The 22573-nt window shown below is 36.5% G+C and overlaps 1 protein-coding gene across 6 annotated transcripts in view; it reads left to right on the top strand.

The window, feature by feature from the left end:
- The window catches only part of NAV3 (neuron navigator 3), a 1098252-nt gene that overhangs the window by 745312 nt on the left and 330367 nt on the right, over positions 1-22573 (top strand). For all 6 annotated transcript variants that reach the window (XM_072655445.1, XM_072655444.1, XM_072655443.1 and 3 more), the window contains 2 exons: positions 17869-17986; positions 18611-18663. In XM_072655445.1, the coding sequence (XP_072511546.1) occupies positions 17869-17986; positions 18611-18663 (171 nt within the window). The remainder of the gene's footprint in view (positions 1-17868; positions 17987-18610; positions 18664-22573) is intronic.

The raw sequence follows: 22573 nt of genomic DNA on the forward strand, positions 1-22573 counted from the left end.
CCTTAAAATACATCAAAATAAAGGTGAGGGAGAGAATTCCAAGCTTGAGACAGCTTGAAAAAATCCACAGAAACAGGAAATGGGATGTTGTATATGTAGCGTGAGACCAGTTTGTGTGGAAAATAAGAATGTGAAGGGGACTAATTTTTAATAAGCTTAGAAAAATAGACTGGAACTCATTTGTGAAGAACCTTAAATATCAAATTGAACAGTTTGCCTTTTATTCTAGCGACTATAAGGATCTGCCTGAGTTCTTGGCAAATGGAAGTGTCATAGTTAGATCTTTGTTTTAGGAATCTGACTTCGGCAGTCCTGTGGAAGATGAATGTGGTTGGGTGGGCAGACTGACTGACTTGTACCAGGGGAGGCTACAGTAGTCAGCCTGGAAGTTGTCTAGGTGATAGGTGATGGGGGTCTCAGTGAACATCTTGGTAGTGCTAATTTGAAGGAGATTGTACAATTTTGGAGAAAGAATTGCCACTAGTGGGCACCTGGTTTGTTACAGGAATGAAAGGAATGTGGTTCTTAAGTTGGGAACAAGGGTGATTGGAAAGATGGTGGCTCCTGAGTCAAAATAACATGAATGTAAAGAAAAGGGAGCCTTTAAGGTGAAAGTAATGAGTTCTCTTTTGGACATGCTGAGGGCTTACAGAATTTCCAGTGGGAAATTTCTCATATGCAGCTGGTGATGCTAGAATGCAGCTTTAGAAGTCAGACTGGGGCTGGATATGTAGTTTTGTGAGTCAGATGTATAAAGATGATAATTGGTCCAGAGGGAGCTGATGAGATCACTGAGTGCATGGAGTGAGAAGAAGAGGGCCCCAGCTGCCATTTTAGACTGCACTTTAAGATTTGCAGAATAATTTGTCTATTTTGTGTTTATTTAATCCTCACTGGTGAGGCAGGCAATGTATGGATTTTTTCCCATTTTACAGATGAGAAAACTGAGACTAGGACTGGTTAAGGGACTTTGCCAGTTAACGGACTGATAGGATTTAAAGCTGTCTTCTTGTTTCCAAGTTTTGTGTTGTCTCTGCTGCACCATAGCTAGTTGCAGCAGTAGTAAATGCAGCCTTGTTTTTTGCAGTTTCAAAAAAAAAGAAAAAGACATCCCCCTCAACAAGTTTTATCAATGCCGTCCATTATATTTGACCTGAACTGTGCTATTAACATTGTCTTCATTTTTCTACTGCAGTGGTAAATATTATTCTGTCTGTCTGACCTGATTCCCTTTGTATCACTTCATTCAAATTTTCCCATATTTCTTTGACTTCTTCATGTTCATCATTCTTTGTGGAGCATTATTCCATTTTATTCATATATAATAAGATTTTCTGCCATTTCCCAATGGTTAGGCACACATTTTTCAATATCTTGCTAGTAGAAAAAAAGTTGCTATTATTATTTTTTTACTGACGGATCATTTGTTTCTACTGACCTTCTTAGTGATGTAATGGCGGTTAAGTGGAACAATGGATGGAGTTCCAGGCCTGGAGTCAGGAAGACCTGAGATCAAATGCGGCCTAAGACACTAGCTGTGTGACCTGGTCAAGTCAACTCATTTGCCTCAATTTTCTCCTCTGTTAAATGAGCTGGAGAAGGAAATGGCAAATATTTTCAGTCCAGTATCTATGCCAAGTAAACCCCAAACAGGGTCATGAAGTGTTAGTAGTGCGATTTTCTGGTTAGAGAATATAATGACTATTTTAGTTCTTTTTTGCATATTTCAGAATTGATTTTCAAAAAAAGTTGAACCAATTCACAGTAAGGCATTAATAGGTTTGGTTTCCTTCTTCCTCCTCCTTCCTTGTAACACTGAATGTTTCCATCTTTTACCATTTTATTTGAAGGTGAGGTGTAAGGTGTTGAATTTAGGGGTGTCCTTGGAGTTAATGTGGCTTGAACTCTTGGTATTTTCTGATTATGTAATCATGAGCAAGTCACTAGACTTCTCAATGTCCCCAAGAAACTCTGTAAGACTTTTCCTACAAGGTTGGGTTGTCAGTATGCACAGATACATGAAATCTCTACACCCAGTGTACTCTGTACCAGTGAAATTACATTTGCTACAATGAATTGAGCCTGGGCATGGAGTCAGGAAGATCTTCCATCAAATCCTATCTTCAGCACTTATTGTGTCACAACTCTATTTGTTTCAGTTTTCGCAACTGTAAAATGGGTATAATAATAGCTTCTACCTTAAAGAGTTTTTGTGAGGACCAAATGAGATAATATTTGTAAAGTACACAATACTTAGCACGTAGTAGGCAGTATATAAATGTTTATTCTCTTTCTATCTCCCTTCCCTTCCCCTCTCTACCAAAAAACAAAACAAAAAAGCAAAAACCATCAGTCATTTTAATTGCTTTTCTCTAATTGTTAGTTATTGTGCATCATATAATGTTTTGCTTAAATACCCCACAGTAGAAATCCATTACAGGGAACAGAGTACATTTATTGTAGTCATCAGCATGGTAGATGATAATTCTTTTGGTTATTACCATCTTCTCTGGATTTTTCTCTGGATTTCGACAGGATTGATGTACCTAGAACACAGGATTATTTTAGCCTCTAGTGATTGTCCCTATCCAGTGACAAAAACAATCACTCAATAAGCATTTATTAAGCTCCTACAATGTATCTGACACTAGGGATTTAAACACAAAGCATGAAACATTACCTACTCTCAGGGAGCATAGTCTACAGGGATGGGTAGAGTAAGGAACCAACAAAAATTAATGAAAGTATAAACAGAATAAATGCAAATGAATACAAAGTAGTTAACTATCAGGTAAAGTTTGCTAAATAGTTGTTTGAGGGTAGCAGAGGAGGAGTGAAGAGAAAGAGACATCAAGAAAAGTGATGCTCGACCTATATCTTGAAGGAAGAGAAGGTTCCTATAAAGTGGAAGTGAAAAGGAGTGTATCTCGGCCATGAACGATGGTCAAAGCAAAAGCAGGGGATTGGAAGAGGGAGTTCTATGAGTGAAGAAGAGACAGATCAGTTTAGCTAAATCCCTGATTAGGAGGAGGAATAACGTATAATGAGGAGATAAAGGTGGACTGGTGTAAGGGTGTTAAGGGACTTAACCGCTATAAAAAGAAGAGTCTCTGTTTTGTCCTTTGGGCAATAGGGAGTCACTGGGATTTAATAATTAGGGAGTTATGTGGTCAGATCTACACTTAAAGAAAATCATTTGGGCAGTAGTGGTTAGGGAGAGATTTGAGGCAAGAAGGCCAATTAGAATTTGTATCGGTTTCAGTGAGAGAAGTGAGGGGTGATAGAGCAGAAATTTTTTCCATTAGAACAAAGCCTCCAATATAGAAAGGTTTTTTTCATAAGTTTTTTTTGTTGATTATTATTGTTTGCCTTAGAAATAGGGAGACTTGGGTTCAGATGCTGCCTCTAATAGCTAGTGCCTGGGGGACAGGGATAAGTCACTTAGCTTTCCATTGCTTTAGACAGCCCTTTAAGATTGTAAGCTACAGTATAGGTGTGAATTTCTATTGGTAGAAAGAGTTTCCTCATCTCTGATTTTAGGTAAATGATATGAAGATAATAGGATAAAAATATCAAATTTAGCATAGATGTTGAGAATGAAAATAGACTTTTTATGTTGGGGATAAGATTTAAAGAAAGTTTCTGCTGGGTGGAAAACTTTTTCATGTTTAGTCTTGGGAGGATAGGAGGGAAATGTCCAGTCTTGTTTATTGACAATGTCATGGAGAAGGTGAGCCATTTTGTGAGCTACTCTTTGAAGGGGTCTAATTCTGGGTAAGCCAGGGTGATGTAATGCAAAGAACACAATTACTTTAGTTCATCCCTTTTCTGATCTCAGTTTCCCTTCTGTTCTCCTATTCCAACAGAGCTGGGGCTTAACTCTATCCATTCTCACCTCCATGCCAAGTGTACCCTGCCAACCAAGGAATCCCAGTGTCTCCATATCATCTCCAGGAAAAAAAAAGAAATAGAAAATTTTAAAGTTTTCTTGTCATTTCCAGGCTTACTGCATATTATTCAATTAACCAATCACCCAGCAAGCATTTATTAGTACCTTAGTTACAGAACTATGCCAAGTGTGGGTCGTATAATAGAAAGGGTGAAAAAATCCCCATTCTGAAAGATTTTCCATTCAAAAGGGGGAGGCAACAGGTATGGATATAAGTAGACAAACAATAAAATGAAAATAATAGGAACAGTGACTAGGCCTATGATTCATATCCAGTTATGTAAAAAGAGTCTCCTTGAGGGCAGGGACTATCCCATCTTTTTTGTTTGTTTTATCTTTTTACCCAAGGCTTGGAAATGCTTCACAAATGCTTGCCAATTGATTGTGGTATTGGATCCCATAAAATGCTGCTTTTCATCATCACACACATGGTGGGTGGGAAGGGAGATTAAAAAAAAAAAACACCTATTGACTATTCTGCTGTAGGAAGGCCTGCTATTTTATAGGAATTGCTTTTTACAACCCTTTGGATTTCAAATAATTTTTCATATATGCATACAGGGACTGCTTGAAAGGCATACGGTAGTGCTTGTAGTTATAAAGAAGTCATAGAAATGAATAAAAGGAAGGTTTGTAAGAAATTAGACCATAATACTTGGGAGTGGGAAGGGGAATCTAAATTGAATTAAACTGAGGATAAAGATGGGAGGTATTGAGCGTGTCTGTTGAGGGTTTCTGAATCCCTTAGTGCTGCCACTGGGAGCCACCAGTACAGTGTTTCTCAGTAGATACTGACAAGAGAGACTGTTTGTGTTGGTGAGGGTCCCTAGAGTGAACAGCAGCAGCAGCTGTCACTAGTCTCAGTAATGTAGAGCCAGCCCCTCCCCGTGGTAGCTTAGCGCTATAGCATGAAACAGGAAGAGTCATCCTGCATAGGCAACCTGGAGTTCAGCTTATCCTCTTGTCAGTGATTGGCTTCTGCGACATAGACCTTCCCCTGCTGATAGTCAGTTTCATACCAGCAACCTCAGATCCCTGGACTTCTCAAAGCCTCATCACATCCAGCTGAGATCAAGGTTTGTTCACCAACTCGGTAAATGCAGAAGTGGCATTTGAAAACCTAAAATGATGCTTTCCTAGGCCATATATAGACTTTAGTTGTCCTATATATGGCCGCGGGGCAGGGATTGGGTGAACTACTTTTCCCCACAGTCCCCTCCTCAAGTTCCAGAGCTACAGGGTGTTACCATAAGGCTAAAAGCAGAGAGGACCTTTTTAAAGGTCCACAGCCTCATCATTCCACTTCTTGACGAGTGGTCAGTAAAGGGCTGTTTCAGAAAGGTGGCAAGGAAGCTCTGTACACTTTCTATGTAATCCCTGGTTCCAAAAAATATTCTTTTTTCTGAGGTTTAAATCCAACCCCAAAGAGGGATTTATTCATTTTTATTTTATAATAAGCAGAAAAGAAAGATGGAAGAAAATTTAGCAGATTAAGAAGTAATTTCTTTAAAAGTCAGCCTCCTCTAAATGGCTAAATGCAGTAGGACACTGAAATACATTTGACTGATGACACTTTTCAGTATTTAACTTTAGTTCCACAGAGGTGTACTCTCGCTAAACTTAGTTAAGCTTAGGCATCTTAGGCTTTCTAAGTAAACCTAAGAACCTCTCTTGCCTAGCCCTTACTGAATAAAACATCCTTAAACTGGGGAAGAGCTATGTAAAATGGTTCAGTTTGCTTATCACCAAGCAATAGAAGCATTGAAAAGCATTAACTCTGAAAGAAAAGTTAATCAGCATCTTATAGGTGTAACTTGTAAATGAGAAAATGGGGAGGATGAGTCAGGGAAAACGTGGTTTTTGACATCCAACACACACACTTAGGTCCAGTTAAAATGGTTCTGGATCAATGCCCTTTATTTTCTGAAGTTTTATTTGCCTGTTTCAAAGTTTTTATTCCAGCATCTATTCCATCTATTAATTCCTACTAGCAAGGATGCAGGAGAGGGAGGGAGGAGGGTAACCAGGGAGTATTCCTGAGAGATTGAGAGTACGTGTTTTATTTGTTGTTTTTTTAGTAACATAGCTCCAAACTTCTACATGTGTTTCCCATGGAAGTATAACTGATATAAGATATTCCACTTGGCTTATCCCACCAAAGACTGTGTGGCATGTTCTTCCATAAGTACATGCTGGACTTTGTTTCTCCTGTGATTGATTGTCAGCTGATATTAATTAACCATTCAAATTTGAATGGATATTTAATATACTCGTATAGGTGATACAAACCCCCCTCCCCCCACCAAATGTGCAATACCCTCCTGAGTATGAGTATACTTACAATGTCTAGAGAAAAGTAGAATCAGTCTTAGATATCATGTGACAAATGTGATAAATGACTATTGTTAGAATTTTGTTTGTTTCAGTCACCAAGATGTTCCCCATCGAGATATAATGTAGCAAAAGAGTCTTGAACCTTGCTTTTCTGTGTCTACAGTGTCTTTGATTCTCAATACAGACAGTACCATTCATTACTGATGGAAGGACACTGATGGAAGACTCAAATTTTCTGGTCTTCCAACATTATGGAGGTTCTCCCTCACCCAAGATCAGGGGCTGGAAGACGAAGGCCAAGACTGGACTTCTCATCTCCAAATGATTCTTCCTTTGTTGTTTCCCTGATATGTTCTTTCTTCTCTCCTGGCAGATACTTAGCTCAATTGTACATTAGATTGCTTTATGCAAGTCCTGCCAGGGAATGGTCAAGCCTTCAAACGTTTTGAATTGATGGGTTGGTTCAAGAAGTGCCAGAGGATTTGTTCATGCTTCAGATTGATTAATACAAGGGAGAAAGAAAGAGCCGTGGCCTTGGAATTAAGGAAATCTTCATTTGAATCCCATCTCAAACATTTAATATCTATTCGATGATTTTAACTTCTGGAGCCTCACTTTTCTTATCTGGATAAACTGTTGTGTGGAATAGTGAACTAGACAGGCTGAGCTGTCGAGTCATCCATGGAACCAAAAGAACTTTTTATTAAGCATGCTCATAAAACTCACCCACTTTTTGGGGAGGAGCATTTTTTTTTTTACTTCTTTCCTCTCTGAGTAGAATGATTTTCTTCCTAGAGAAGGTTTCAAAGTGAAAGTAGAAAATGGCAGACGTGAACTCATCTAACTCTTCCAATATTCTCTTCCAAATAACAATAACACTTGGAATAAAATTCTGGCATGTAAGAGAAACAAAAGTTCAGGGTGTAACAAATTTCCAGTCCATTGCAACATAGGAGGTTAGCAGGAGAGTTGGATACTGGGGGATGGTCAGGCCTGGAGTTCAAGCCTAAGCCACTCCAAGTTAATGCCAACATTAGACCTTGGAGGTGACTGGAGAAGTAAACAGCTTCATGAGCTCTCAGCCCACAGATAGTAATGGGGTAAGACAACTGGCCAGAAAGAGATTACAAGGGATTCTTTGCTGGTACTAGGTTCAGCACACTGTTGAATTGCCAATATGCAGTTCCAAGTCTCAGTTCCAAGACAAAAAAAGAAGAAAAAAGCACTAGTGCTTGTAGCCACAGTGGTGAAGGGGCATTATTCATGGTTCCTGGGTGGAGAATAATGCTTGCCATCACTCACAAGGGAACAGGGTTCCTGGTTTCAGTTCCAGGGCCAGGAGAATAGCTAGTTCTCTTACAGAGAACAAGGTCATTTCCTGGATAAAGAACAGAACCCAGGCTAGGAGAACAGAGATTACACCAACTTGGAAGCACTGAAAAATTACATACTTCCAAAACTGTCTCTGAAAACAGCAGGACAAGAAACCTGAAGTGTGGGACAGTGTCTCCTCCACTCCAAGACCAGAGCCCGACATTAACATAAAGTTAAAATCAAGATATAAGCTAAAAAAAGATCAAAAAACAAAGAAGTGCCTGACCATAAAAAAAGTTACTGTGGTTGCAGGTAATATCAAGACACAAACTCAGAAAAAGACAACAATATCAAAACAGCTACAAGCAAAGCATCAAAGACGAATGTCAGTTGGATTCAAGCTCAACAAGAATTCCTGAAGGTGCTCAAAAAGGATTTTAAAAATAAGAGAGGTAGGGGAAAATGGAAAAAGAAATGAGAGTGATGCAATAAATGTATAAAGAAGGAGTTAACAGCTTGGTAAAGGAGCTATTAAAATGCTGAAGAAAAATAACACCTTAAAAAAACAAAGTCAACCAAATATTAAAAGAAACACAAAAATCCACTTAAGAAAGGAGCTCTTTAAAACTTAGAATTGGTGAAATGGGAAAAAAGATACAAAAACTCACTGAACAAAATAATTCCTTCTAAATGAGAATTGAGCAAGTGGAAGCTAATGACTCCATTAAACATAAGAAATAATAAATTTAAAAGAATGGCAAAAAATAGAGCACAATATAAAATATCTCACTGGAAAAATAATTGACATGGAAAACAGATTGAGGAGAGATAATTTAAGAATCACTGGACTGCCTGAAAACCTTGATTAAAAGGGAAAAAAAAGCCTAGATATCTGTCATATTTCAAGAAATTATCAAGGAAACCTTTCCTGATATCCTAGAACCAGAGGGTAAAATAAAAATCAAAAGTATCCACTGATCACCTCCTGAAAATGTTTCCAAAATGAAAATTCCCAGAAATCTTATAGCTAAATTCCAGAGTTCCCAGGTCAAGGAGAAAATACTATGAATAAGCAGGAAAAAAATAATATATTATGAAGTCACCATTAAGATAATTCAAGGTCTAGCAGCTTCCACACGAAAGGATCATAAAACTTATTATATGATGTACTAGAAGGCAAAGATGTTAGGATTACAACAAAGGATAATTTACCCAGAACAACTTTGTATAATCCTTCAGGGAAAACTGTAGACCATATAAAATATTTCAGAGTCTACCTGCTGAGACAAACCTGGGCACCGTATGATTTAATTATTACAAAAATTTTTGTAATATGATTTGTATTATAAATTAATTATTAAAAAAATTTATTACAGTTGCAAAATACTTTTAATACAAATAAAGTCAGAGCCAAGCAAACTAGAGGAATATTAATTATTCATGGATAGGCCAAGCCAATATAATAAAAATGACATTTCTACCTAAATTAATTGACGTATGAAACAAACTACCAAAGTTTATTTTATAGAGCTAGAGAAAATAATAAAAATCCATCTAGAAGAATGAAAAGTCTAGAATATTAAGGGAATTAATTGAAAAAAATATGAAGGAAGGTAACTTAACAATACCAGATCTCAAATTCTTTTACAAAGTCTAATCATTAAAACAGTCTAGTACTAAGAAATATGTTTGATCAGTAGAATAGATCTGGTTCCATTTGACCTACCAATATTACTACTGTATCTCAAAGAGATCAAGTAAAATGGAAACAAAAAGTACAAAATTATGTATACCTGCTTTTTTGAGGTGGCAAAGGATTGTTGATTGGGAGGATGTCCATCAGTTGGGCAACGCTTAAACAAGTTGTAGTATATGAATGTGATAAAATAATATTGTGCTAAAAGAAATGATGAGCAGGATGCTTTGAGAAATTCCTGGGAAGATACATAAACTGATACAAAGTAGCGAGCAGAGCCAGGAGGTCCATAACGGCAATATTGTATAATGATCAACTGTGAATGATTTACCTATTCTGATCATTGGATCAATGATCCAAGACAGTTCTGAGGGATTTGTGATGAAAAATGATATCCAACTCCAGAGAAAAAGCTGATGAATTCTGAATGCAGATCAAAGCAAACTTTTAAAATTTTTATTTTTTTCTTTTTGATTTGTCTTTTACAATATGGAAATATATTTTGCTTAATTTCACAAGTAAATCTATATCAAATTGCTTGCCTTTTAGAGTTGGGGTACAGGAGAGAAGGATAGAGAAAATTTGAAACTGAGAGTTTCAAAAAAATGTGTGTTTTATTTTTTCATGTAATTTAGAAATACTTAATGATATTGGGGGAAAAAGTGTAACTAAGTTTACCTAGCTTTTACCCACTGGCAGCTTGCATCTTTTCTTCTTATTCTTTCAGGTCTCAGGAGGAATGTAGTCGTGTATGTTATTTTCTTCTCCCTCTGATACATTGTACTCTCAATTAAATGCATAATTTGAACCCATTGTCAGTTCACATTGAAAAAATAATAATAAATTATTTTTATTAAAGTTTAATACCTGCAGTCAGTTTCCCTTATGGGTAGTTTCCCTTCTGTTCCCATGCTCAACATGAATGTTCAAGCAGGCAGAATTGGCACAAATCCAAATGAACATCCAAATTTTAAGACATCATCACCAGCACATGGAGAAATATTTAAATATAGTACTTTTTATATAAATAGGAGTTTTAACAATGGTGCCCATAGTCTGTAGTTGTTGGGAAATAGAGGCTAGCTTCTCTCCAGCCATTTTTCCATTGGGGACCAGATAAAACAAAGGAGTGAACAGGTAAATAGGAGTCGAGTACATCTCAGTTTAACCAACGAGAGTTACCCAAGTTACCCAACAGGTTTATTCTTTCATCTAAGATTGTAATTTTCTTTACCTGGAATTCTGTTCCTGGCTCAACAGGGTTTGACCTCACCCTTGAAGAATTGTAGTATTTAAGGATGCTCAGATCAACTAATTTTGACAAAGTTCAGCGTATAGACTGGTGAGAAGCTGTTGTAGCTCCATCCTCTGCCATTTCCTATCATTATGCAAAGTCCAAGTCTCCATTGCTTGACTTGACTTTCCCTTTTGAGTGTATCTTTAAAATTCTGAGTCAAAATCTCTTCTGGTGAAATCCTCTGGAGCGTAAAATAACACTGGAGAATGGGCCAACCAGCCTGCCAATCAAAATTTCCTCCCTCCTATTTGTTACTTATGCTAGTCATTTTGAAAAAACTCCAAAATTCAATTAATATTCCAAAAATCTGATTTCTTGGGGGAAGATCCCTTTTCTGCTAATACAATTCAATCTAATCCATTCCAGTCAACATTTATTAAGCACTTAATATATTCCAGGTATTGTGCCAAATAGTAGGGATGCAATTAATAAAAAGAAAGCCCTTGCCCTTGAAGAGGTTATAGTATAATGGTGAGAGAAAACACACAAAAAGAGGGAGATATATCAAGGGATATTTTATTCCACGGAGTTGATAAAACCAGGCAGGGCAGTAAATGCAGAATGAAGTGAGCCCAAAATTTCAGTTTCTGCCCTCTCTAAAGGAAGGTATTGGGAAGAATTTGGTGCTCCAATCAGAAGGGAGAGTATCCTGAGTGGGGTGGTGTCAGTTAAGCCATGAGTGAGAAGCATGGTGTTGAGGAGTATTGTGAGAATCAATGAGATATTTGTAATATGTCATATACATGCATTGTAGTGGTATTGTGGTGTTGTCACTGTTGTTTCTTATTGCATCAGACAGGCCCAGAGAGCCTTAGATTTGGATTTTGATAATTCAAATTTATTCTCTTGGTCATTCTTCAGCCCACTGATAGTTTACCATTCTTTTTGTATATTTTCTTATGGATTTTGTTTGAATAATTGGATAAGACTTCCTTGGGAAGTTTATTCCCTTTACAATTTTCAGCTAATCATCTTTCCTAACAGATAAGTTAAATTGAATTTAATTTTCCCTTTCCCATTTCTCATAAGCTTCTAAAATTATCTTGACTATTTTTCCTTCTTTAAGATGGAAAGAAATAACTTCTTATGCATTAAATATCCCAAGATCCTTTTAAATGTTTCCTATCCTGCCAGAGTGTTTGATAAATCCAAATTATCCCCAACACAATCCAAATTTTTGAGAATTATTATAGGAGTTTTCCCATAAAGTTATCTAGGTGCCAGGTCTTAAACAAAAGACTTATTTGCCCATGTTCTGGAATTGAGTTCTGATGTTATGGTGAAGCTGTCAGAAGAGATTGGAATTAGGAAGTAGTGTAAGGAAACCCTTTGGAATGAAGGCATATAGAAATAAAATCTGGTTTTCTTCCTGTCTAGATGAATAAAACCTTCATCTTTAGTAAGAAATGTTAAGTAGACTGTCCTGGATGAGTTTCTAGTGACTGGGGAAATGGAAAGAGAGCTGGAATAATGTTTATACCATTGCCAGAACTGTCTGGTCTAATTCATTTTCTCGCACACACACAAAAAAAACTGCAAATGGTTTTTCAGAAGAGGTCATTAATCGGGTATCATACAAATCAAAATGCCTAAAGAGTGCTCTTCTCAACACTTTTGACCTGTTTCAAGTAGTTTATGGTAGAAGGGTTTTCTCAGGAGAACTTTCCATTTGGAATTTTCTTCCCCACTCAGTTTTTAAAAGCTTGGGCTTATTTATTTCCAGAACGTAAGTAATACAGTCTATCTTTTTTGGTTTTGGGGAAATAGCATAGTACAGTGAATAGCAATCTGGCTTTGGAGCTAGGAATACTACAGTTCAAGACTCCCTTCTGATGTATACTGTGACTGTAAGACTAGAGAAAAGCAACTCAGCTCCCAGTGCTCTGGGCAGCCCTATTAGAGGAATCTCAGGCAATATGCTACAGAGAAGGGGTCAATTACATTGGTAAAGGGAATCTCCTTACCCAAGAGTTATTTATACCAATAAAATCAAAGACTCAATCCTTGTCTTTTCCTGCAACTCATAATCTTCCCATATTCCCTCCTCAAAATGGCTCCTTCTCTTCCTCAAATTCCTTTGTTCTCCCAATGGGTAATATGATTTACTCACCCAAGGTAGAGGGATTTTGCTCCACCAAGAGTCCCCTATATGAATAAAGTCACAGATGCAGTCCCAATCATTTTCTTTAATGAAAAATCTTCCCGGGTTTCTTCCTCTGTTTGGCACCTTCTCTCTCATCTTCTTTCAATGGGACTATCATTCAGTTACCTCAGCTGGGAACATTAAGGTAAACTTGAACTCTTTTTCTCTTTCCTTGACCCTTAATATTCAATCCACCCATTATAACTCCGTCCTGTTGATCCTTCCTTCATGGTATTTCTGACTTCTTTCCCTTCATCCCTATTTCCAACCCTGTCTCCTCCACTTCAGGGACTTATGTCATGGTCTGGAAAGTTAAAAGTAACTTTTTTTCTTTCTTTTGATCTCACAATCATTAAACTAAAAACACTATACTTTACCCCCTCTCACTTTATTTGTTGGGTCTGGCTATCCACAGAAGTAGATATGATAATAACTTCTGGTACATTCCAACCTGTAATCGTCTGGCTTAAACAAGGTTAAATAGCTACCATATTGAAAATTGTGTTGAAAACTAAATGGGGAGAGCTGTTTGGTTAAAACATGTTTTTGATAATTTCTTCATAACAAAACTTGATAGAGAGAAGAGATCAGAGCTAAGAGGGACCTTATATGGCCATCTAACCCAACTCCCACCTTTTTAAAAACAAGGAAGTGGAGGCCAAGAGAAGTTGTGACTTACCCAAGCATAGTGATAAACCTGACACGTTATAGGACTACTATGTTTATGGGCTTGGTACTGAGTTTTTGTTGCTGGTTTTATGGTGAGTTAAACAGATATTGCTTTACTGTGCTATTAATGGCTCTAGTGGGAAATTACTTGTTATTGCTTAGAGAACATGAAAAAGTTCACATATTAATAACTGGCAGGAAGAAAAACAAATGTCTGTATATTTTATTTCTTTATAACTTATGGTTCCTTTTGTGTTTATTATTGGAATGTTTGATACAGAGCAACTGAGAGAAAATAACAGAATAACAGTGACCATGACTAATTCATAATTAATTTATTAATTCCTGAAACATATAATAGGCATCTACTATAAATTACTGTTCTGGGTATGGAGAGAGAGAAAAATGTTTTAAATACCTGGTATTTGCTCTCATGGAACATATGGTCTTACGGAGAATTGTAACACATGTAAATCGCTCTGCTTCTCCCTACCCCTTCCCTCCTGCTCCAGTGTTTGGTCTTGATCTGGGATTTCATTCATGTGGAGCACTACCAGAGTGGAAACTCTCCATAGATTCAGAAGTAGTCTGTAACCTGAAGTTTTAACTAAAGAGTTGTCTTAGACCTGAGAAGTAATCACTTGATCTTACAGTCTGTGTTGGATAGAGGCAAGAATTGCCTAGGTCTTCCTAGGTGAGCCTTCATCTAATATAAAATGTGGTATCAATTACTATCAATCAACCAACCAAAAAAAGCATTTATTAATCTCCTACCATAATACAAATAATTTGTTACGTTCTTTTGACACAAAGACAAAAATAAAATAGTCCCTGGAGGCAAAAGCCTTTAAGTTGTCTTTTAAAGGATGGATAGATGTCAATAGAGGAGGCAAATGATAGAGGATCCTGGGAGGAGAATGGACATTACAGATCTGGGGCAGGGGAGAATGAACAAAAGTATGGAGAAGTCTGTGGGAATTCACAATTCAGATTGGTTGGATTGTGGAGTGGTGAGGAGATTACTTTGTTGACAAATTACGACATCAGTTTAGTAAAAATCATACAAATAACCAAATCTAATAGGTTGGTTTCTCAAAAAAGAAAAAAAGAGGAAGAACAAGGAGAGAAAGAGGAGGGAGAAGAGGAGGAAGAAGAGGAAAAATAAGACAAGGAGGAGGAACTGAAAGAAGAAGAAGGAAAGGGAGAGGGAGAGGATAAAGAAAAATATTATTGAACTCCATTTTTATCAGATTGCCAAGGAATATTTATTGTCTCCTTCCAGTACAAAGCACTTGCCATAGGTGATATGAGAGACAGAAAGAAATATTAGAGATTATTATTGTTATCAAATGTATGTAGATAGGGTAGAAAGAAGGTAGACATTAAATGAAAATCCTGTAGTACGTAGAAGGCACACATTAAATGAAAATCCTGTAGTATAGTAATTCAAATTTTGAATTAAAACAAGTTGTTCTGTTGGGAGGATTCAGTTTTGCCTGGAACTAACTTTTGAAGGGTGACTACAATTGGGATACATAAAATTTGCATTAGAAGAAAACAAGCTTCTCAAAAGTGTATATGCCTTGGGAACTCAGCGTATGGGTGACTCTTGTGTCTTTGGGTCAGTAGTACTCTGTAAACCTCCTTGCTCTATTTAGTATTTCACATTGGTCAGCTGTTCATTTTTATTTCTTGCCCTCAATACTGTACCAAGCGCCAAGTGATTACAAATTAGCTCATAAAATGCACTAAATAAATGCTTATTGACTTGAATGCAGTTGATTTGATATTTACTGAAGGAGAAATAATACTTCCCTGGATACCGTTTGGGCTTCTAGGTAAAGAACCTGAAAAACATATGGTGGTTGGATAAATGAACACAGGATTCTTGGCCTGGAGAGAGGATATGACTCGAGGGGTACCAGAATACTATCTCTAAATATTTAAATAGCTATCATATGAATAAGGGTTTGCATTTATGTTAGTCATCCCCCAGAGGGAAAACATAGGAAGATTGAGTTGAAGTGGAGGGAGAGAAATGTAGGCTTGTTTTAAGAAAAAGTTAGAGTTCTCCTTTAGGAGACCAATCTTCCTCAGGTAGAAATGAATTCTGTCACTGGAAGTCTCGAAGAAAAGCTGGATGACTGGCTACATGCTATCCGCACTACACAGAGATTTATAGAGGGAATTCTTGTTTAGCTACAGATTGGAAAAGGGGTCTTTGTGGGCAGTTCCAAACAATGACATTTTTTAACTCTGTAATTATTAAATTCCTATCCTTGCTGAAAGAGATACTTGGAACCAAGGATTTCATGGTTGTTAGTGTCTTACCTCAAGTTTCCTTCTATTCTGATCCATCCTCCACACAGCTGATAAAGGGATTTTTCCTAAAGTAGAGTTCAGACAGTCACCCTGATGCTTAATATATTGCTTTGGCTCCCTATTACTTCTATGAAAAAAAATGTAAACTCCTTGACTGTTTATGACTTTCTTGTGATTCATCATATACAACATTGCATCTCCTGACACTGTACCTTTGCACTATCTATTCTAAGTGTCTAGAATGCACTTTCTCCTTATTACTGCTTAGAATCCCTGGTTTCTTTCAAAACTAAGCTTAAACTTTTCAAAGTTGCTTCTTTTTACAGTGATGTTGTTCTAGCATAAATTGTTTTCTAGGTTCTGCTCAATTTACTTTTCATCAGTTCATATATGTCTTCCCAGGTTACTCTAAAACTTTCCATTCATGGGAGAAGGGAGTAACCTGGGAAGACATGTATGAACAACTGCTATACATGCACCTTATATCTGCTTTGTGCCTAGATATACATGGTCATACTGTCTCCCCTCTTTGAAACTTAAAGGTAGGAGCTGTTTCTCAGTTATCCTGGTATTTACACACTTAAACTTGGTATCTGATATGTGGGTAGGCACCTAACATCTCATTTATGTGTACAAAATATTTTTAAGGTCTTTAGGGAGATGGAAAGGGATACTAGCAGCTAGGGAATGAGGAAAAGATTCATCTAGAAGGTAGCATTTAAATGATCTTTTAATGAAAAAATAAGTTAAATTTTACTTAAATGTATGTATATATGCATATAGATAGATAGTTTCTGGAGGTGGGTACTAGACACTGAGGAGATCAGGATGGATTTCTGGGAGGTGGTCCCCAAGAAGATCCTAGAAGAAAGTTAAGTTCATCCAACTCAGAGTTTGTGTGTTGTTCTGTTTTGGATTTTAATGATATTCCTATCACATGATGCTTCAATACTCATGCTGATGAATCCATGGAATTTTGGAAAGAATGAAGTAACCACAGTGTTAGGCACCAGCAAGAAAGCTTACTAATAACGACTTGTATGTTTTAGTTGGAAATCACACTGTGTTTTGTTCTAAAATGCCTTGATTGTTTAAGGCACTAGTCATCATATTGAGAACATTTATTAACAATGAAAATGTTAGAATTTGGGGAAAAATACATTAAAACTTTTACTATGAAACAGAAGAAAATTGTTGCTCATAGAGTATACACACAGACATACACGCACACAAACATTGAAGTGTAAGATGCTGTTTTGAAATATAAAATGTACATCATTCAATACTGAACACTGAGCAGGTATTAAGTGCCTACAGTATTCAAAACACTGCGCTAGATGTTGAGATACAGATTTTATACAAGAAATGATCCCAGACTTCCAAGAAGTTATAGCCTATGAAGAAAGTAAGTCAACAATATAGATAATTAAACAGCACAACCACATAGTTTGTGATGACTGAAAGGGAAACATCTGACTGAACAGGGAGATGAGGGAAATCTTTCTGTAGAAGTGGGACAAAGATACAATGAGTAGTTCTAGAATCAAGAAACATGGAGCAAGTCTTAGCTTCTAATTATTTATTAGATGTATGACCCTGGGAATAATTCAAATTCAAGTCTCAGTTTCCTCATCTGAAAAACTAGAAGCATACTCTACTCATAGGAGAGGATTATAAAAAGGAAAGCACTTGGGACAGGTTAGAGAACTTTGAGAACTATTTAACCTGCTTAGAGAAACACACCACTTTTCATATGTATGTTCCCTATGTGAATTGCTTACTGTGTTGTGACTGAATTTTACATGCGTAGAGCCAGAGAGAACCAAGAGGAAGCTTTCAAATTGGTTTGTGATGAGATTGTCCTCAGTAGTCATAAAGGGAGGGAATTTTTGCTTTGTCACAAGTGACTGATCCTTTATTAGGAAAGATAATGAATCATCCCAAGTTAAAACATGAGATAAGTGGGGGGAGGAAATTGTTTTAAAAACGACTTTACAGCCATTTCCTTTTGAGTTATGACTTCTGAAAGTGGAATGTGATCCAGAATAGTTTTCCCTTTGAAGCCAACATTTGTCTTAAGAATTTTTATTGTGTCTCTTCCCCTCACCCCCATCCCCTTTTCTTTCCTCCTCTCTGCTCTACAGATTTACACTGACTGGGCTAACCACTACCTAGCCAAATCTGGCCACAAGCGGTTGATTAAGGATTTACAGCAGGACATTACAGATGGAGTACTGCTAGCAGAAATCATTCAGATCATCGGTAAGACCTGCTCTCTGAGAGAGGGCATGAAGAGGCTTGTTGCATGGTGAAATGTGATGTAAGTTTAATGTACCCTGAAATGAACCCTGCAGAAATACATCCTGATGTGGCCATATGTTTCCAAGTCTCATACGGTTCTGCTTCAATTTAATTTAAAAAATGTTTACATGAAGATGTTTGCAAGAGGCTGGTGAGCCCATACTCTCAAAATGGCTAGAACTGTTTCGTCGCATCCACTGAATTGTCAGAGATGAATGCTTCCTGAAGCCATATGTCTCCCATGTGTGCATTTTGGGAGCTGGAGTGGCTCATGCTTTCTGGGATTCCTTGAATTTGTATCCTGATCCTGTGTGGACAATTGTGAAGGGTTTCATGTCAGCAGTCATTTGGCACCCATTAGAAAATCAGCATGTCCTTCTTCACACCCTCTTTCTTGCATGATTTGTATATGGGGAAGGGCTCACTAACAAGTGTGCAAAGCTTGAAAAAAGGAAATCTGCAGAAAAAAAACAACAAATCAAACAAAGCATTTTTTCCCTGGGGGTTTTATAGTCTGCGATATTTTCTTTCATTCCTCATTTCACTGTTTTTTTTTTCTCTTTTTACTTACATCCTCAAATTTAGCAAATGAAAAGGTTGAAGATATCAATGGATGCCCCAGGAGTCAATCTCAAATGGTAAGGATTAAATTTATTTTAGTATGTGTTCTCTTCTCCTCATGACCAGAGAATTAGAATAATGAACTTTGGGAATCAAAGTGGAATGTGAAATGCCTTTCAATTCCTTTTTCCACCCTGCTTTAGATAGTTCTTAGTCACAGGTCCCATTCTGTCAGTTTCTGTCAGTGTAAACTCCTAGCACAGGATATAGTAGTAGTAGTAGTGGTAACAGGGTTCCCTTTGTGTGAATGCTCATTAACCTACGTCCAGATGTTTTGTCAGATCCTGAGCTTAAGAGTTTCCTGATTTTTCTAGCTAATTGAATTTAACTTTGGTATTGATGTCAATAAATCCCATAACCAATTTTAAGTGGAGCCCTTTTGTCTGAACAACTGGTTTGAAGACTAGGATTTGCCAAGTGCCTTTTTTATATAAATAGCATTTCAGCTTGTATATGACAAAGTCAAATTTGAACACAATGACTCCTCAGCACTTGGAAATAGAACTAAAAGCAAGCTGCTGTGAAAGTTCTCTAAGCTATGATTGGAAGTTAGCGATGACTAACAATTTCTTCAATGATCTTATGTATGAAATGTTTTTACCAACCCTGTCCCCCTCACCCTTACTAACCAGTAAAGCAAATTTTATTGCAGCAAACTTTAGAATGGAATAATTGCCATCAATCATTTTGTTGGTGATAAACAAAAATACAGAATACTCAAAACAGAAATATACCAAGTGTGTTAGCTGTTGCATTTCTTTAAAAGCCTCTGAGTCAATAGCTGTCATTGTAATTGGTCTAGCACAGTGCTCAGCATACAGTAGGTGTTTAGTACATGCTTGTTAATGAATGAATTAATAACGAATAATTCCAAGGATGGGGGGGGGAATATTTAAAAACAATTATTTGAACCAGAAAAGGAGTGGAGAAAAGAGTGATAGACCTGGTGTTGGGAGGCTTAGGTTCAAATTCTGGCTTTGAAACTTAACTGTATAACCAAAGACAAGTTACTGAGCCTCACTGATCCTCAGTTTCCCTATCTCTCAAATCTAGATAATAATACTTGCTCTGCCTACCTCACAAAATATTTGTTGAGAAAAATGCTTTGTAATCCTTAAACTGATATTTAAATGTCAGTTTGATCATTTTTTTTATCATTTCTATTAATAAGCTGCCTTGTGTTTCTGAATTTTTAGCAATCACAAACTAGAAAAACTAAAATACCTTTTATTTTATAAATGATCAGTTTTCGGTTTTATGTAGATTTTTATGAAATATTCTAGTGATCTCATATTGTACTTAGTATGAGAACTCAGGCAAAACAAAGGTATGCTCTATAGATCATTAGTCTAATAGAGGAAGTTCATTGATCTGGTTGCTTTCAGAAGTAAGCTACACTTTAGGAATCAGTGGGGTGTATTTTGAAGCTGTGTAAACGTAATTTGAATGGTGTTCATTCATGACTTGATTCTTTAATGATTCCTATAGTTTCATTTCAGAAATTTATATAATAGCTAGAAATCAGATTTTCATATTATCGTAGATTTGGAGCTATAAGGAAGACTGGGCGTCACCTAGTTCCACTCTCTTATTTTATAGATGAAGATACTAAACTGTAGTTAGCAGTGATCTTAGCTCAGTCCCCTCATTTTATAGATGAAGAGACAGAATTGGAAGGGATGCTCTATGTAGCTTAGCTCAACATCTTTTTTTTTTTTCCTTTTATTAGCAGAGGAAGAGACCAGGATAATAAACTTAAAGCAGGAAAAGATTTTAGAGGTCATCAAGTCTAACTCTCATTTTTACACATGAGGAAACTGAGGCCTAAAGAATTTAAGTGACTTATAGGCGGGGAGTTTTTGAGATGTAATCAAAACTCAGGACCTCTGATTATGAATCTACTGCCCTGATAACCAAAGAATATGAAAGAACAACCCAGTATCACATAAGTAACAGGAAGTTAAGCCAGATCCCAAGTCTTTTGACTCTGAATCTGGTATATGTTGATGGTGGAACCTTCTTAGACACATAGGCATCGTTGTAACATCTAATTTCAACATTAAAAATAATTGGTGTTCTGCAAAACTATGTTGTGGTAATCTTCAAAGAATTCTGATAGTGTGATCATCTGAGTTTGACAAAATAGGATGGAGGGGATAGAGCACCAGGTCTAGAGACAGGAAGAATCGAGTTCCAATCCAGCCTCAGACATTTTCAAGCTTTGTAACCCTGGGCAAAACAGCTTGACCTCTGGTTGCTTCTGTTTCCTCATATGTAAAATGAAGGTAATAATAGCACCTACTTCCCAGAGTTATTTGGAGGACCAAATGATATAATAATTGAAAAATGTTTAGCATAATGGCTGGTGCACCATAAATGATAATTTTATAACATAATTTATTATAAATTTAGACATACATATATTTATATAAATTAATTTATCATAAATTATAATTATTATTATTATAAATTTTGGGCGAATAACCAGTCCTTTAAATGCTTAACTGATAATTCCACACCTTAACAATTTACACATTTGTCTTTCTAATTTTCAATAGAGTGAGCTTACCTTTGAAATTTCTATTCTTTTTGCTGCTTCTGGGTGTGAAGAATCCACAAAAAAAAAGAATTTTTCTAGGTTAAGTTCATAAAAGTATGTATACATGGATACTAGGAAATATATCTAACTTAGCTAAGAAAAGGATTAGTTTGAGTTTTGACTGGAAGTTTCCTCAGTCCTAATTCATAAACTCTGTTTGGAAACCTTAAAATTATCTCTGTCATTAGTATAGTATCATAAACAAGCTTATGAAATAATTGCATTCTCATTGATTTTGCCATTTTTTCCTGCTTCTTATGAGCTGAAATTATATTAAAGAGTAAGGAAGGAATATAAGATAAGGTTAGATGACCTAATAAGGTCATCTGACATCCCAGATTATAGAGTGACCACTTTTGTATTGTGTGACAAATGAGAATGTACATGATGGAAGTTTTGGAAGGGATGGTTCCATTTCTAAATCCCTAGATACAAAGATAGTGGACATTGAGTTTTGCTGTTCTGTGTACTGGACCTGTGCTTTTCTTGGAATAAGAAACTCCCATAAAGAATCCCTTCTAACTAAGTCAGGTCAGTATCTACACTTAAGTTTGTAGCCTTGGAGAGTTGGGAAAGAGCTGAAAGTCACACACATCTAGGTTTGATCAAGGGCAAGACCTGAACTTGGGTCTTTCTGACTTGGAGGCAAATTCTTTATCCCCTATGCCATGCTGTTTCACCATTCTTTTAAGTATCAGTTCTATTAATTTATATTATCCCTCTTAAATGGTTATAGATGAATATCCTCTTTTGATGATACAAAAAAAAATCCATGTATCTAGAGAAAGAACTGATAAATAGAAATATGTATAGTATAATTTTACACTTATGTGTATAGGTGTGTGTGTGTGTGTGTATGTGTGTGTGTGTGTGATGGTGGCCATCTCTAAGGTGGTGGAAGGGAGGAGGGAAGAAAAAAGGGAAAATGAAATTTACATGTTTAACTTTATATATTTAAAAGGAATAGCCAGTTGTACATAGTAGATGTGCAGTTTCATGTACAGTCATCTTTTTTTTTTACTATAATCTGTTATAAAATAAAGTTTAAAAAAATAGAATGTCTATTTGACAATCCAAACAAACACAAAAAGTATAAAAGCAACTTAGACATTAAAGTTAACCCTGACACCCATTTTCTGGTGTGACTCAATATAGCCCTTATCATTGTTGGACAACATTGGAAAGTTGGCATATTGTATTTGTTTCCTAGACAACACTTAGCCTTTGTAGGTTTCTGATCCAGGAAAGTCTGTGTAATCCAGGAAGACCTCTTAGATATTATTCTGGTGAAATACTAGGTAACTACTTCATAGTTACAAAGTACTATT

The sequence above is a fragment of the Notamacropus eugenii genome, chromosome 3, assembly GCF_028372415.1.
Source record: "Notamacropus eugenii isolate mMacEug1 chromosome 3, mMacEug1.pri_v2, whole genome shotgun sequence".
Lineage (NCBI taxonomy): Eukaryota > Metazoa > Chordata > Mammalia > Diprotodontia > Macropodidae > Notamacropus > Notamacropus eugenii.